Source organism: Diadema antillarum, unplaced genomic scaffold (assembly GCF_040938485.1).
Source record: "Diadema antillarum isolate AM-2024a unplaced genomic scaffold, OU_Dant_1.0 scf00000071, whole genome shotgun sequence".
NCBI classification, from domain to species: domain Eukaryota; kingdom Metazoa; phylum Echinodermata; class Echinoidea; order Diadematoida; family Diadematidae; genus Diadema; species Diadema antillarum.
Genome location: NW_027270960.1, coordinates 8,196,389 through 8,213,101, shown reverse-complemented (window position 1 = coordinate 8,213,101; position 16,713 = coordinate 8,196,389). Strand labels below are relative to the sequence as shown.

The 16,713-nt window shown below is 38.2% G+C and overlaps 1 protein-coding gene across 1 annotated transcript in view; it reads left to right on the top strand.

The window, feature by feature from the left end:
- Window positions 1–10,655, top strand: part of LOC139717032 (uncharacterized) — a 49,544-nt gene extending 38,889 nt beyond the window's left edge. Inside the window, exons 6-13 of the mRNA XM_071628548.1 lie at window positions 458–573; window positions 1,047–1,135; window positions 1,510–2,109; window positions 3,070–3,225; window positions 4,046–4,784; window positions 8,563–8,773; window positions 9,849–9,976; window positions 10,576–10,655. Coding sequence (XP_071484649.1) covers window positions 458–573; window positions 1,047–1,135; window positions 1,510–2,109; window positions 3,070–3,225; window positions 4,046–4,784; window positions 8,563–8,773; window positions 9,849–9,976; window positions 10,576–10,645 — 2,109 coding nt within the window. The 3' untranslated portion in view covers window positions 10,646–10,655. The remainder of the gene's footprint in view (window positions 1–457; window positions 574–1,046; window positions 1,136–1,509; window positions 2,110–3,069; window positions 3,226–4,045; window positions 4,785–8,562; window positions 8,774–9,848; window positions 9,977–10,575) is intronic.
- The last annotated feature ends 6,058 nt before the right edge of the window (window positions 10,656–16,713 follow it).

Genomic DNA, 16,713 nt, shown 5'->3' with positions numbered 1-16,713 from the left:
CAATGTATGTGCTTTAAACAAGTTCAGTTCACAATGCATCTATTTCATGTAGTTTAAAGGACAAGTTCACCTTCATATACATGTGGAATGAGTGAATGCAACATATTATTGAAACACATCAGTGAAAGTTTGGAGAAAATCGGACAATCCATTCACAAGTTATGAATTTTTAAAGTGTCTGCGCAGTCACTGCTGGATGAGAAGACTACTGCAGTGTATGATGTCACATGTGTACAACAATATAAGGAAAATATAAAGAGAATTGCACAAATTTTCATTTTTTGAAAAAAGTGCACATTTCCACGACTTGTCGCTGACGTATGTTAAGGGTAATATTATTCCACCTGCCTTCTGAAAGAGGCGAGTCAAACATTCTTTTATTATGCGAGAAAAGTGAAAATTGTACATGGAATCAAACAATGGTCTGATAAATGAATGGATTGTTATTTCCCTGCAGATACTGGAGAAGGCTAAAGAATGGTCAGAGCACAAGAGTTCATCGGGAAAGAAATATTACTACAACTGTAAAACAGAAGTATCACAGTGGGAAAAACCCAAAGAGTGGGTTGAAAGGTGAGACGTACCACTGAACTGCCACTAAATGCAACAGTCTTCTAGATGTATGTTGATGGGAACTAGACTGTGTTGGATAATACCTGTTCGTCGCGAAATGCTAGTGATCTTTTATTACTTATTTCTGAAACCCCTAATGTAAGCAAAACGTCAGCATTGATTGCTGTTTTTCTTTGTAAATATTCCTCATCTGAGGTGAGTGCAAGAAGGTTCTTTGGGCATCCTTGAAAGTGAAAGGCAGTTACTTGAAATATTATGCTCTTCACAGTGCTTCCATTTTGGTTGCATGAAACATCATGTAGAGAATGTTATGATTTTAATTTATCTGCCGTCAGCTGCTGTCAAAGTACCATTTACTCAGTGTATCAAAAGCAAAGCCATCCCCTGTACAAGATGTGAAGTCATATTGATGATAGCAAATATATATATTTCCATCAAAACAGTTTCCTAATTTTTTACTTTTACACCAACAGGGAGAAGCTGCAGCGGGCTGTGGGAAAGGAGAGACTGGGTACCAGTGACTCACCTCAGCTCTCTAATACTCCTAATATGTCATCTAAAGGTAATTATGAACAACTCGTTTTCTGGTTGGACTATGCTGCTGCCACAGAATTTCTTACAGTTTGATAACTTTCATGTGATAATTTGTTTTTGCCAGAATTCATTGTTTCATTTAGAAAACATGCGTTGTCAATTGCATTCGTACTGAAGTGTGAGATGCAGAGAGGAAGGAAGACAACAGAACTGCATAGAGATTTAGGTTGTGGGTGCTTTAAAGTCAATATGAGTCCCTTTTATTCCACTGGGTTGGCGCGTCTTCCAAGTCTGAGTATTTTATGTTTTAAACTCTGGATGCATTAATGCAAAATGGTTACTGATCACATGTCTGTCTCGAGCAATGTGACTAATGTTGATAATTGTGTACTTCTTTTCCAGCTACATCTAATGACAAGCATTCCAGTAATAGCAAGTCTGATGGCGGCCAAACCCAGCCTAATGTGTCCGACAAACATGAGAAAGGGGCTGATGGCCAGTCGCATGAGAGGAATTATAACTCCAGCCTATCACAGAGCAAATCTCAGGCCAGCGGACTGCACACAAAGCCCTCTTCTGGGAACGCATCATCAGCAAGCACCACCTCGTCAGCCAGCAGCCAATCACAACAGCTCAGATACGGAACCAGTCAGTCCCATTCATCGTCGTCGTCATCTTCGTCGTCATCGTCGTCATCATACACAAGCAATGCACTTGGCCACTCCCTCCCCCAGCCTCGGTCCAGTGGCAACCATCAAACGCCAAGCAAGAGCAGCGGCAACCCTTCGTACCATCAGTCGATACCACGGGGGCAGAGCATAGATAAGCCCCAAACCAATCGAACTGACCATCCAAAAAGAGACCCACACGGGTCCCAAGGGGGGTTGTTCAAGATTGGCTTACCCCATGCGGGCAGCGTGTCTCTTGCAACTGACATGTATGGGAGGTTAAAAAATCTTGTCACTGTGTCACATCCACCCAAGGGAGATCGATCTGATAGAGGTAAGTATTGTTTGCCTTTCAAAGTAGAAGGAAAGAGAGTTTGTTTTAGGTTGTGTGTGTGTTTGCCGGTCTGTTTCCATATGTACATATCTTTGTTAATTTAATATCTAGCCATAGAAGGTAAAGATTTTAGTTTCTTATATTGAGAATTCAAAGTATTTTCATTTGTTGTATAATGAAAAAGCACTTGGCTTATCTCTAACTTTTGAATAGATTGTCTGATGTTCTTCAAACTTCACTGATGTGGTTCTGCCAGTATTTGTGCAGTCACTCATATTTGGATTTTGCTCCCCTTTGTGTGAATGAAGATGCTTCTTCAAACAAATGTGTACATGCATTAGCATCCATACCGTCATGTAATCCTAATTCAAGAGATTATTATAACCCGGCATTGAACGACACAGTATTTTTACACGGTAGGATGCATCGTTATACAGTATGTCCCCCAAAAAATTACAATCTGATTTTCGCATTGATAATACCCAATATGATTAAACTGTCCAAATGCTACTTCAGGGTCTTAAAATATAACATCTTAGCTCTATTTTGCAGAAAACCTCATTCAACTTTGTTAAGCAGTCACAGAGAAATGTGGATTGTTGTAAAGCATGTCATGAGTCTAATTCTTCCAAGTTTAGCACTTGGATGCACTTGGAACTGCATATTAATGTGTAAACACAATGGACAGAACTTGGAGGGAAGGGATTCCTGACATGCTCTACAAAATTCCTCATTTCTCTTTGACCACTCAAGCAAATCGAATGGGGTTTTCTGTAAGATGTGCGCAGTGAGTTATAGTTTCACACCCTGAAATCGTATTTTGATTGATTAATTATTTTTAAAGTTATCATTGCAGAGGGTCCCGTTGTAATTTTTTTGGGGACATACGGTACAGCATGAAGCTAAAAATCGAACAGTTGCTCTTATGCATTCTTCTTCTGATTCATTCACCCCACCCAGACTCCCCCAGGATACAGGGCACCCCCTCTCCTGCTGGCACCCCATCGCCAGTCACGCCACGATTCCAGAACCAGACCAGGCATTTCCCCTCGAGGTCGCCCTCCAATGAACGGCACACCGGGCACCACAGCGAGAGGAATGATGAACTGAATGACAGTAAGTGTGCCGTAACAACCACACCCTGACGGAATCAAAGAATCCTCAGCAACCAGCCCTGATACATCAGTAAAAATTGTCGGAAGGTCTCAAACAAACTACTTCATCATACAGTTCTGATCTTTGAATGGAGACGTGTATATCAGTGTTGCGTCTGCAGTCAAGACACCCATTAGACTGTCGTACTGTCTATTTGGATTTCAGTGTTCTGCGCATTTCTTAACCCGTTGAGGACGAGTCACCAGTATACTCGGGCATGTGTTTATGGGAAATGCGTGTTGTAGCAAAATCAGCCCATCCTCAACGGGATAATTAAATTTTGTAAGATACAATATAAGGCAAAAATGTTGGCTCTATATCATACTTTCCAAAGGTTTGCAAGAAAAATTGAATTTTGCTGATTACAGTCAAAAGAACACAACATTAAGGACATTACAGAATATATCTGTGAATTAATCTGCATACGCATGTGCATGTATCTATGTGTTATATCATTTGAGCTTTCACTTGTTGATAGAGTACACATTTTCTTCACTGAGAACATTGGTGAATAGACAATTCACTCTCACATTATCAACATATGAAGCAAATTCATTCATAGAACATTTTTGTATCACCTCAAGAATAACACCCTTTTGATAAGGAAAATTTCATAATGTTCCTCTCATATACACTATACACTTTAGAAGAAATCAAATGTTTAAGCTTTGGAGACACAGCAGGGCAATTACATCAGAACAAACTCAAGCTTTTGTCATTTATAGACCATAAAGACCATGTATAATTTTGTTATTAATCCTTTGATATTCTAAATCTGCAGGGTTATCTAGTCAGTCACCATTGTCAACAGCATCAATATCTCCAGCTCCGTCCCACCCTTCCCCAAGACTTCAGCAGTCTACACCAGGAGGTTCGCGTTCCCATCACCACGGGGCAGGAGATAGGACACCCCATACACCGTCTGCTGATGACAGGCAGAGAAAGAACCAAACAAATAGAGGAAGTTCTAATCACACCCCGACATCAGCGTCGTCATCGGTGACAAGTAGTTCAAGAAACTATTCACAAAGTAGAGACCGAGACCGAGAAAGGGAAAGAGATAGGGAACGGGAGCGGGAGAGGGAACGGGAGCGGGAAAGGGAGCGGGAAAGGGACCGTGACAGGGAACGTGACAGGGACCGGGATAGAGACAGAGAAAGGGACAGAGAACGGGACAGGGAACGGGAAAGAGACAGGGAAAGGGAACGCGAGAGGGACAAGGAGCGGGAACGTGAACGTGAACGAGAACGCGAACGTGATCGTGACCGAGACAGAGAAAGGGAAAGGGAGAAGGAGCGGGATCGTGACCGAGAACGGGACCGGAGTCGGGACTCTGAATTAGCCCGCGATAGGGACAAGCAGCGGGAGAGGAATGTATCGGGAAATGACAAGACTGTGATATCAGAGAATAACTCCACTGTTGATAAACCACAAACAGAGACTGACAAGCAGCCTGAAAATCAGAGTGGTGACAAACCTCCTGCAGACAGCAAGGAGAAAGGAACCAGTCCAGATTCTAGGTGAGTCTTGATTGTCCAAATTTTATGCAGTCAATTATCTGTAAATGGTGATTATGGTTATCAGTGAAGCAAACTTCCTGTCTCCTAATTTCCCACTGATCTACTCAGCCATGAATGTTTTGTGGTATTCACCCTCGTAATGATCTACTCGGCAGTGAATAGATTGAGGTATTCACCTTGATTCTTTGTGCATGCCACTGTGCTTTTTGTAATGTGCAGGAGATAACGTTTCTTGTGCAAGGTACCTTTGAAAGCCTTATGTCAAGTGTCAGTTTGTGTGTGTTATCTACATTCATTTGATGATAATGATGATGATGATGATGATGATGATGATTATGATGATGAAGATAATAATGATGATAATAATGAATAACACTTATATAGTGCTCAGTACCAACATTTCTAAGCGCATTAATACGGAAAAATATTGAATAAAAATACAGCATTATGTACATATATATTAACAACATCAACAAAAATTAGGATTGAGTAAATAGAAAAGTTTGTCTCCTGTACACCCATAGTGATGAAATCCTTTGACTGACTGTAGCAGCTCAATAAATTCCTCCAGTCCAAATCAAGCCCTCTGGGGCGAGTCTCCACAATTTCATCTGAAGATTCCAAGCTGTATGAGGATGACTTGTAATGATTCTTTCAAGTTTTATTGTGTTCTCTCCCAGTCTAAGGCAGGGAAGCCCTCATAGTAACAGAACATACATGTGAAGATTATGAGTGATATGATGGAAAAGATAATTGACACGTTTGATAACTGAGAGAAATTGTAACAGCTTGGATTTACATGGAAAAGTGATGACTTTCTAGGTTTTCTTTTCCTATTCATGAGCAGTCAGTCTACATTCAATGATGATTAAAGCCATGCCGATTATAATCAGTAAAATTGTATTCAAAATGCTGACAATTTGTGTCTGTCTTAAAATAGAGAGAAGTACATGTACTTCTATACTTGAAAAAAAATAAGGACAAATTAAAAAAGAAGCTTATATTCAAGAATTCTGTCCAAACTTATTTGCATAGAATTTGCATATTTTGCAAGTGTCTACAGCTATGACTCACAACGAGTTTTATTTCCCACACACATAATTGTAGTGTGTAATTGGATTATATTTTCCCAATTTTATATGTTGAATCAGTGTGACAATTTCTATAATGGTGCGTAGAAGGTCTTGTGCTGCTTATGATGTGGTTACATATTGCATTTACTGGCATGAGATATGCATTCATAACTAAGTACGCTGTAGTCTCTTACTACTGAGATGAACATTGTATACAAGCTTAATCAACTTCAGTAACATCAACATTTTGTTGTTGAGGTAAGATATTTGTATTGATGTGGTATTCTCCAAGACTACTCCATGAAAATATGCTTCCAATGAGCTATGTTAAAATTAGAGCACACTGGATTGTTTTTCCAGTTGCCCTTTGATAAAATGATATGTGACATGAGTACCATGGATAAAAAGTGCAGGGTCTGCCACCTGGGCTCTTACTTCATTCAGATATGAACCAAGTTCTAACGAGGAACCCTGTGACCTTCTACCATCAAGGGTTAATAACCTTTTTGTTTGTCTTAGTCATGTAAAGAGGTTAACAAACCTTGTTATCCAATGAGAGTACCTTGACGACGCATCTCCTGAGACGTCAATGCAGTATGTTTGCTGCGCAGTGTTTAGCAGCTCACCATCCTGCATGCACTCATACCACTGATCAATACATACTCTGTCAAACACATCTATTCAAGACAGCTATGTCAAAGTAGCATCTTTCTTCCTCTGTATTTTTCTTGCGTGTTATTTACTTCAGAGGATTGCAGATATTCATATATAGCAAACCACAATATTTCTAAAAGTTGTTAAATGTGATGAAACTGATGTGGTCGATTGTATAGAGGTACTACCTGTAACAGTGGCAAGGACTTGCTGGTATTATATTTTCCTGTAACTCACATTTTTGAACATGCTTGTTTTGATTTAAATTCTAAGACAGACTTTGCTCAGTTGTCATATGGAGTTATTGTCATATGGTGCCATGTGGAGTTATTTTTGTTCAGAAAGCACTTTCTGGCACAAGTGACATGATGTGCCTACTACATTATATATCTGCATTAATTCTTGTGCTGCAGCACATCCATAAATGTCATCATGATAAATATTGTATCTGTGACTGATATGTGACTGTAGATTGAATGATAGGGTAATCCGTAAAATACAACTTATGATGTAACAACTCAGATTACATTATGAAGTTTTATATAGCCTGGCACATTCTGTTAAATTTATTTGGACATGTCAAAGTTGAATAAAAAAAACAAAAAAACAAAAAACAAACAAACAAAAAACAAACAAATGAGATGTTTTGATTGTGCCACCAAATGTCTGCATAGAATTTTCATAGAAAAAAAAAGAATGTCTACAATCTGATGCAATGGTTTCACATTTCGGAACATGCTTGTTTTAAATTGTCAAATTTGTACAATCGAGGATTCAAGAGGTTGTGCAGTATTTGCAGGAAGAAAGTGTAATAGTTTTACTATCTGTGTTTTGCATTTTACTATTCTGGATGCTTCATTTAGATTTATGCATTACAAGATGGTAATATTTTGTTTGATATGTTGTCACTGTAAATCATGGAATAGTAATGTTGTTGATGCCAAACTACATGTAATACCCATCACACTGATATCTATGCCAGCTCCTACTATGCATCCAAAAAATTGCTGTTTTTGTTTTTGTTTGTTTGGAGTTTTCTGAAGCGCTGTAATTTATGCATGTAGCTTACCAGTGTTTTTCATGATGGCCAATGGCACTGTTTCATGCAATATTTGCTGTTCTGTTTGACCAGACAGTGGAGAAGATACCGGTACATGTATATGATGTAGTACACTGTAGATATGATTCTGATACTGGTAATCCTAGATTTCTCTCTGTGTTTAATATTTTCCAAAAAAAAGATAAACTGAAAAGATACACAGAGTCTGGATGATAATAATGTTTTAAATGAAAGGAAGAAAAAAAAAGATATCATTTCACTATTTCACTGTGACCACTACTATAGAGCAATCTTTGAGGTCGATATTTGAAACCAAATTGTGTTAAAGATTATCCCAATAAAAGCATTTCACAAACTAGAAGGCTATTCATAGTAAATATGCCCAGTACTTCAAGGCCCCATTTCATAAAAGATGTTAGGATGACAACTCTTGCTGGAATGACAACTTTCCACAGCAAACAGCCAATCAGAATGCTGTATTCTTGTTGTTACCATGACAATAGTCATTCCAGCAAAGAGTTGTCATCAAATAAACTCTTTATGAAATGGGGCCCAGGTGTCATGTTCATATTGTTATGTACCTTTTTCAAAGGCATGGTTCACTCTGCCTTCACAGCTAATATGTATAGATACAACTTGTACAGCAGAGAACATTGATTATCTCATCAACTTGTCAATAATTTGGTGAATACTAAAAGTGATTTTGTGTTTTGATTTTTTAATTTTTTTTTTGCCTTTTGCTGTAGAGGGAGCAAACATTTTTTTTGTGTGTGTGTGTAACTGACTGAATAGTAAATGTTGTATCCATTCCTTTCAGGTGCTTTTCGCTCGTACAGTCTGTATAACGCTGAAAAACTGAAGAATAAGCAATTGACTGCTATAGTGCACCATTGACGCCAATGACAAAGTACAATTGTACACTGCTGTCACCCCAAAATTTGTGGTTTTGAACATATTTTTACTGTTCCACAAATCGATTGCATTTCTGTAGCTCCACCAATGAGGAAACCCAAGACAAGAAGACAGCGCAGACAGAGGGCAAAGAGGGCCCAGACCAGCCCACCAGTGAGCCTGCTCCGTCTGAAGCAGGGCCTGAGGGAAAGCACACGCTACTGCAGCTAACGTCCTCACTCGCAGTACACCTGTCCGAAGACCTGACGAAGCATGTGAGCGGGTGGCCCTCAGACTTTGCAGAGAAACAGGTGAGTTTCTCAAGTCTTGGTGAACTGACGACACATGCCATCATGACATGACCTAAAGAATGTACAGTACGACTACAATCGGATTTTTGCTTTGATAACTGCCAATATAATTAAACCGTCTAACATGTGCTACTTCGGGGTCTTAAAATATAACATCGGGGGGGGGGGGGGGGTGTTTCATCAACGTTTGTCAGCGCTGACCAATTTCAGCAAAATCCTTGGTTTTGATTGGCTGAGATGCTCTGGTCACTGAGCAAAATTGGACAATCCGTTAAAAAGTTAAGAATTTTTGAAGTTTCTGCTCAGTCATGGCTGGATGAAAAGACTACTATAGCTTGTGATGTCACATGAGTACAACGATATAAAGAAAGAATAAAGGAAATGAAACATATTTCCATTTTTCTCGCATAACAAAAGGACACTCGACTTCTCTCTTTCAGAAGGCAGGGGGAACAATATTACCCTTAACATACGTCAGTAGCAAGTCGAAGAAATGTGCACTTTATTCAAAAAGTAAAGTTTTGTGAAATTCTCTTTTTATTTTCCTTATATAGTTGTACGCATGTGACATCATACACTGTAGTAGTCTTCTCTTCCAGCAGTGACTGTGCAGATACTTAAAATATTTGTAACTTTTGAACGGATTGTCCAATTTTCCCCAAACTTTCACTGATGTGTTCTACTAATATTGCTGCATTCTCTCAATCCTTATGTATATGAAGGTGGACTTGTCCTTTAACTTATTTTAGGAGACGTGTGCAAATACAATGAAGTGTGAATTGCAGGCTTTTGGAGTGTATGTACCATACCCTCTCTTCATCATGTGAGGAGAAGAGTGGAGATTATTTCAAGATATACATGTATATTCTGATACTGATGGTGTCACAAACACAATTTGCAATAGTTTTTGCAATAGGTTGCCTCAGGTTGATCAGATACATACATGAATGCCATGGAGGTGACGTGCAATGCTCATGTGAACGCTAGACCCATTGGTTTCTTCTTTTTAGGGTAAATTACATGTACCATGCCTCACAGTATTGACTCAGGTTCTCTTTTTTTGCTCTCTTTCCAGGCACTAAAGACAAATGAAGATTCGCATGTACTAGGAGCAGAAAGCAGCTCACAGTTATCTGTGGATCTGAAGTTTGCAAGATCATTAGTAAGGGTATCAGAAATTCAAGCCAACTTACAAGAAGAAAGGTGAGAAATACAACAGTATCGTTGAAAATTTGCATATTTTCAATAACTTTTGTTTTCATGTGCTTGCTTGCTTATTCCACCATTTGGCAAAAAGATTCATCTGATTATTTACTTACAGTATGCTTTTTGTGTGGTCTTTCCTTCAGTTTTGATTGATTAGCAGATTAAGCAGAGTTTGTGAAATTAAGTGAGTCAAGAGACAGATATTGATTCATGCAGTGCTATTCCCCTGCAAAGCATTTGCAGAGTTATTTTCACCTGTGTGATTGGAACGTCGAAAGTGTAAACAAGAGATGGAGTACCAAATGTGCTTCAACGCTTTATTTTTATGTACCATGGTAGTTTGTCCTTAACAGGTGTACAGTCTGTAGTTGATTGAATATGATTTATTTGGCTCATCTGCTATGTTTACATTATTGTATTTTTTCACATACGGCAAAGATGATGTAAGTAAATGTTAGGAATGTGCAAGTGACGCATTTATGTTATGTACTGGTACTCTAATACTTTTTCTAGAACTGGTACTGGTACTGGTTTGTGTTATGTACTGGTATGTCACATAGTCATGTTGCATTTTGTGTCTCCTTTGTATCTTTCAGAGTATTATTCCTGCGAAAACAAGTGCTGGAACTGGAGAAGTTGAAGAATGAGAATGCATTCATGACATAGCAGCACCCAGATCGTTAGTCAAAAATATTCTAAGATTATTATATACAATATATTTTTTGTTACACTATTCAAAGATGTCACAGACAAGATTTGTGGAAATGTTAGTATCCATTTTGCCATTCTTGTTGTCAAAGATCCTAAGTCAAGCTTGTCCTTCTTGTATCCTTCTCTACGTTGCCTCCTCTAATGTGGAAAAAAAAATTATATAAACATGAATTGGAAACTTAGATGATGCTTTAAAATGCAACACTCTTATATGGGAAATTTTAAAGGGCTTCTCATTGTCACTTCATATGTGTTGTGAGCAAACTTTGAAACTGCAGACTCAAGCATGTTTTAGAGTGGAAGACTGAGTGGTGAATCAACACTCAATTATTTCAATGTTGTTATCGTCATTTTGCGTTCTGAGGATGTGTTTTGAGCAGAACTTCACAAGATAAAACAAAGAAAACAAAAATGTTTCCTCTTTCCTAAACTACATTCAGAGTGCCAAAAGTGAATGAGGAGACACGAACATCGGTATGCTATGTTCTAATCACTTTACATCACCTGTCTTCACTCTTAAACTTGCACAACATGCCAACCTGTTCTAGAGAGACTAAAGTACAAGTACGGATAAAGACTATTAGTCGTCAGTTTCATTTATTTTTTCTTCAGTTATTTTTTTTTCAGTATCGGAGGAAGTGTTGGCTGTTGCATTGTCTAATGATTAAGTAACAGAACAGTTTGAAAAGTGTACCGTAGAAGTAACTTTGGCAATTTTCTATGCGCCCAGGTTTTGACATGAGGTGGGACGAATGGCCATGACTGGCTATGATGCAGGGGAAAAGATAGGCAGGTGTGTTATCGTGTAATGACTGGAGGGATTCGTTCGTCGCAAGTGTTGGAATAACCTATGATTCAAGTCAGGCAGGATTCAATATCCCGTTTTAATGCAAAAACAAGAAACAAAAACCTTTCTTACTGGAAGGATTCTCTTGGTAGGAAACTTGGCTGATGATGGACATATCAGAAGTATACGCTCGTTTTATTTTCACCAATGCACTGTGAGTTTGTACTCTTGATAATGCCAGAGTGTTAGCAATCAGTGCATAAGTGGAAGAAAATGTTTATTGAGGCTTGTGTGCATACATTTCAGACTATCTATCTATTAGTGAATCAAGACTGAAGGTTTTCAGTTCCACATAGCAAGCTTGGGTTCAGCAGTCAAACTGCACGTAGCAAAGATATGGTGTGTGTTTTTCATTCTACATGAGAGCATTGTGTCTCTTTCATAGATGATACTTCCTTGATAATCAAGATTTTTCTGAATTTTTGTTTGTTGGGTCGTTTTGAGGAAAGGCTCGACATCAACTTCCTTCAGTCAAATGTGTAAATCTAGAGTCAATTTCTTTTGAAATTGTTACCTGAAACTTGGAGACCAGTTTTGAAAGCAAGAATTATCATGGCCTGTAATGGCAGCTGTACCATATTTCTCAACAGGAAAAAAAATAAATGCCCTTTCCGGAATTTATCTTTGGGGATTTTTCAGCAGCTCTTTGCTCTTCTATTACATGTGTTCAGTCATGCAAAGGCTTTATATCTGCATTTTGCCGCTCCAGTGTGTTTATGCTCCTTCCTATACTTCATATGTCAAGGACTTTTTAAATACTCTTACTTTTGAGAGGATTCATCGATCAATTGCACATTATTTTTGTAGTTCCTGCATTGTTGCAGGATTATCATTTTGGTGACAGAGGAAAATTGAGTCCTAATATATAACTCTTACAACCACAAGGTGACAGTTATGAAAATGTTGTGTATATTTGGGACTGTTGATTGAGAGACACATAGAGCTGAGGTACACATCTGCTGTAGTTTGCCAGATAGTTATAATGTTCAGTGAGCGACACAAATTGTAGTTGGTCATGGTTCTTGTTCACAAGCTTTCGTGGTGCCCTCGAAAATTCTAAATATCTGTAGCATCTAAGATAAATGTAGCTGAAGTCTCTTACTTTTCCTTTTTTTTCCTTCTTCATCACTGAGAGCATGCAAGAAGCTTTTTCCCCCAGTAATTATGACGCTATTCTACTTGTCTAATTTGTTAGTACCGTCTTGCGTGCTTTGACATTGTGGCAGTGATTGGTATTCCATTTGCATTGGAAATAATACAGTTTGCGTGGGAGACTCACATGGCTCATTTTTTGGTTCTGAAGGATGATGACCTGTGAAAGCTCGGTGTGAGTTTGGTATTCAAGGATGGTATGATCTCAAAGACTTTAAAGTATTGCTCCCACTGGTGTGTAAAGCAAGTTCCAAAGTGTTTTCCATAGGGTTGGGCAGCGATGAACACACAAGACAATCTTTTCAAATAGATGGTATGAATCCGTGGGACATAGGCGTTACAATGCTAATCAAATAATCAGATATATTTTTTGTTTAGGAATGTCATGTGCCAGTGTTTTGATCATTGATGTCTTGGCTGTACAACTTTTTTAATGTGGGTTACTTTGAATGAGATTCAACAAATTTTCATGGACTCTAATTGTGCACCATAAACAAGCCTTTGTAAGAATGAATGTCTTTCTGTTCAGATGGTTTCCAAAGCTCTACATGGGCATAAATGTATTGACACATCCCTGTGACATCCGTGAATGTTGTAGCTGTCAGAAAGGCAAGAGAAATCTCTCTGCATGAGCTCTCTTGGTCAAAAAAAGACACTTGGTGGATGACCCTCTGTCGGTCAAGACTGACCTTTCATTGTGTGTGAAGACCTGGCATTGATCAACCTCACAATGCCCTATATGAGGCTAGTAGGATTAATTCCCTAGTAGTGAACCAGTGGTAATAACTGTGGGTTTTTTTTTTAGTGTCTATTGGGTATGTGTCATGACAATCCATCCTCTCTTTCCTCCCTTCCATTCCCCCCCCCCCCCAAAAAAAAACACAAACAAACAAACAAACAAACAAAATAAATGGAAATCAGTTGATTACAAGAGAACCTGGGTAGTGCACACATCTTATAGGGAAATAATTTGCAGAAGACATTAGGCTATATAGGCATTTCTTTTCCCAAGTTGAATAGGATTTCCTTGCATTTTATGTCCGAAAACTTTGTAGCAAATTAAGTGTAATGTTAACAAATGATTTGATGGAGTCTACATTTTTTTTTCTTTCACAAGTTCTCCACTACCCTAGCTGATACACTGATAGTAGTAAGAACTTGGTTGAGATGTACTGGCTTGATGCATTGGTGTGGAGAAGAATGGGTACCAATGCGGTCACTGTGGCAATTTATCTCTTTGTAATTCTATGTGTTGATGTCGATGAAATTTGCTGCTTTTATCACTGACCCATGATGGACATTGATTGGTGTATTGATCCAGTCTACCTTTTATTAATGAAGCAGTGAAATGAAGTAATAATTCAAACATTTTCTATTTTCAGTGTTGTATGAGAAATAGTACACTGCATGTAGTCATTAATGCTGCATAGAATAATGCCTAATATGGGTTAAATTCTCAATTTTGAGCTTTCATGAAACTGATTGGAATGATATGATGGAATTGAAAGTAAGTGGTATTTTATTACTACAAAACATTCAAAAATTCATAACAATTGCATTGATGAAATGCAATTGTCAAAGATTCTACATTGCAGTCACTTAAAACAATAGGCATGGAGATAACTTTCTGGAACTTGAAGGACAATCTAAACAGTGCACTGGTCTATCAATGTATTCAAATTCTTTGTTGTTTCCATTTGACATGGTAGGGAACAACCATTAGTTTCACTTGCATAATTTACTTTCTTATTTCTGTGCCTGTAGCTAAAATTTGTCTGATACAACATTTATTGTTTTAGGTGAGGCAAGCCTGGTTGAAACCTCATGCAGGCTTTGGGGTTGTGGAAGTCCCTTGCAAAAGAAGAATATTGAGGATTTAAATGCATCCCTCAATTTCTTGGTTTAGCATATATGGTGTGTGATATGAATGTGTGGCATGTGTGAAGATATTCAAGAAAGTAATCAATTCTGCTTCAAAAAGATATGTGTACACTCACAGTGAACCACTTTGTGATCATGTCCCATTTATTTCATGCTTCCATTGAATGTTTGATATGGAGTTAATAATTTTGTGACTTACCCTTGGGTAAATACCATTGTCAGTTCACTGTGGCACTGACTTCAAATGAAAGAGGCCCCTATTATAGTACTTGGAATGACAAAAACTTACCTTCCTTGATTAGGAGGTATGGTGTGAAATGTAAAAATTGAACAAGTAAGATGGCTTTCCTAGCAATATGTTTGAGTAGGCACAATGTCAAGCTTAATTCTCATACCAAATTGTTACTCTGATTATGCCTGTGGTGTTCTGCGCTTTATGCCTTCTAATAAGTCAGGGAAAATTTATCCCTCTGCGAGTATATAAGAATGTAAATCTGTTACGTAATGTAATCTTTAACAAATTTTTGTCACCTCTCCAGACTTGTTTTTATTGTTTGTCTCTTTCTGCCATGGAAGGATGTTAAACGTGGCCTCTCATCCACCCTTTCGTGCACTCCAACCACAATCTTGACTTCCTTATCTTTCTTGTAATATCATCAGAACCTCTCTTCAAACCTGTTTCATGTGAGTCATCTGTTCTTTTGATTCACTGGAGGAGATTTTAAATAGAATTTGTGCAAAAATCAGTCCAGGTTCTGTGTTTCAGAAACATTGTGTGAAAGTGTCCTTGTTATTGCAATGTGCTGAAAAACAGTGAAAAGATATCCCAGTTAATCTTCATGTGTGTTTGCATGTCCACTCGGGTCACTTTATTAGATTTAGAAATCATGAGGTCCAAGTTCATTGATTGAGGTCCAATTCTAAGATATTTCTGTCTTGTGTGATGTTTTTGAAGGACTTGACATAATTTTGTTTTTTCAAACTGCTGAAACAGCCATTGTAACAGAGCTTACGGAACATGAACTTGATATGGGGAGGTACCTGTATCTCTTAGAGAAAGATAGTGGTCAGAGGGTTAAAGTTTGCTACATGTACCTACTGTATGCAGTAATTTGAATGCTTGTGGTAGTCTTGTTTGTTGGGGTACTGTACTCTGGATGGAATGCTATGCTCACTCATACGAGTGGGAGTTTGACAATTTCAGTCACGGTCATTTACTTGGTTTGCATCGTTCTTGATTGATGTAAAACAGATTCAGCAGAAGTGAACCATTCATGGTATGAGATTATGTGGGAGAACATCAATGTGCTGCTTGTATTGGTTACTACTATTCAACATCATGATCCACAGACCAGAGGGTCAAAGGTCAGGAACAAAGTGATGCCTACAGATTCTATTTTTGTTGGGATGCAAGTTTCATTTTTTTTTTTTTTTTGCTTGTGAAACAATAGAAGCACGCTGTAGTCAGGATACAATAATGTTAGTTTTTTGCCTTGACATGAGCATCAGGAAAGCAAACACACTCATGCACACACTCAAAAAAGAAAAGAAAAGGAGTGCAGATTTGAAATCAGATTGTGTCTTTTAATCCAAAGGGTTTAAAGAAAAAGAGAGTGAAGAAAATTGTTGGGAGCAAGTTTCATTGTAACAGCAAATGCTTATTCAATTGCTGGTTAAATGCTACTTAGCTGCAGATACACGTGTACTTGTTCCTTGAGATATTAGGGGTGGGGAGTAAAGTGCTACAAAAACATAAGTGACAATTTTGTTGGGATGGAACCTAAAGATATGTGTGGTAACATTGATTTTCTACTATCAGGGATGTGGAAAATGTTAGTACTAATGTCTGACATGTTATATCCGTATGGAAATTCAATTTAAAGAGAAGCAGGCCCTGTGTTAGATAGTTTATGATCTATGTCATGTCTGTGACACCACTCCAGTTTAAAACAGAGTTCACAGCATATCATAGGAGTGCGGGAATCACTATCACTCTTGAAGACGCAGTTGTACGCAAAAACCTCAAGAACTTCAGGAGGAGGTAAAGTGTTTTAGATGTATCATGGTTTGGGGGCGCAAAATTGAATTTTGTTGATTTATCATTTTGTTTTTTCTTCCATGTCGCTCAGTTCATCTTCGTGTA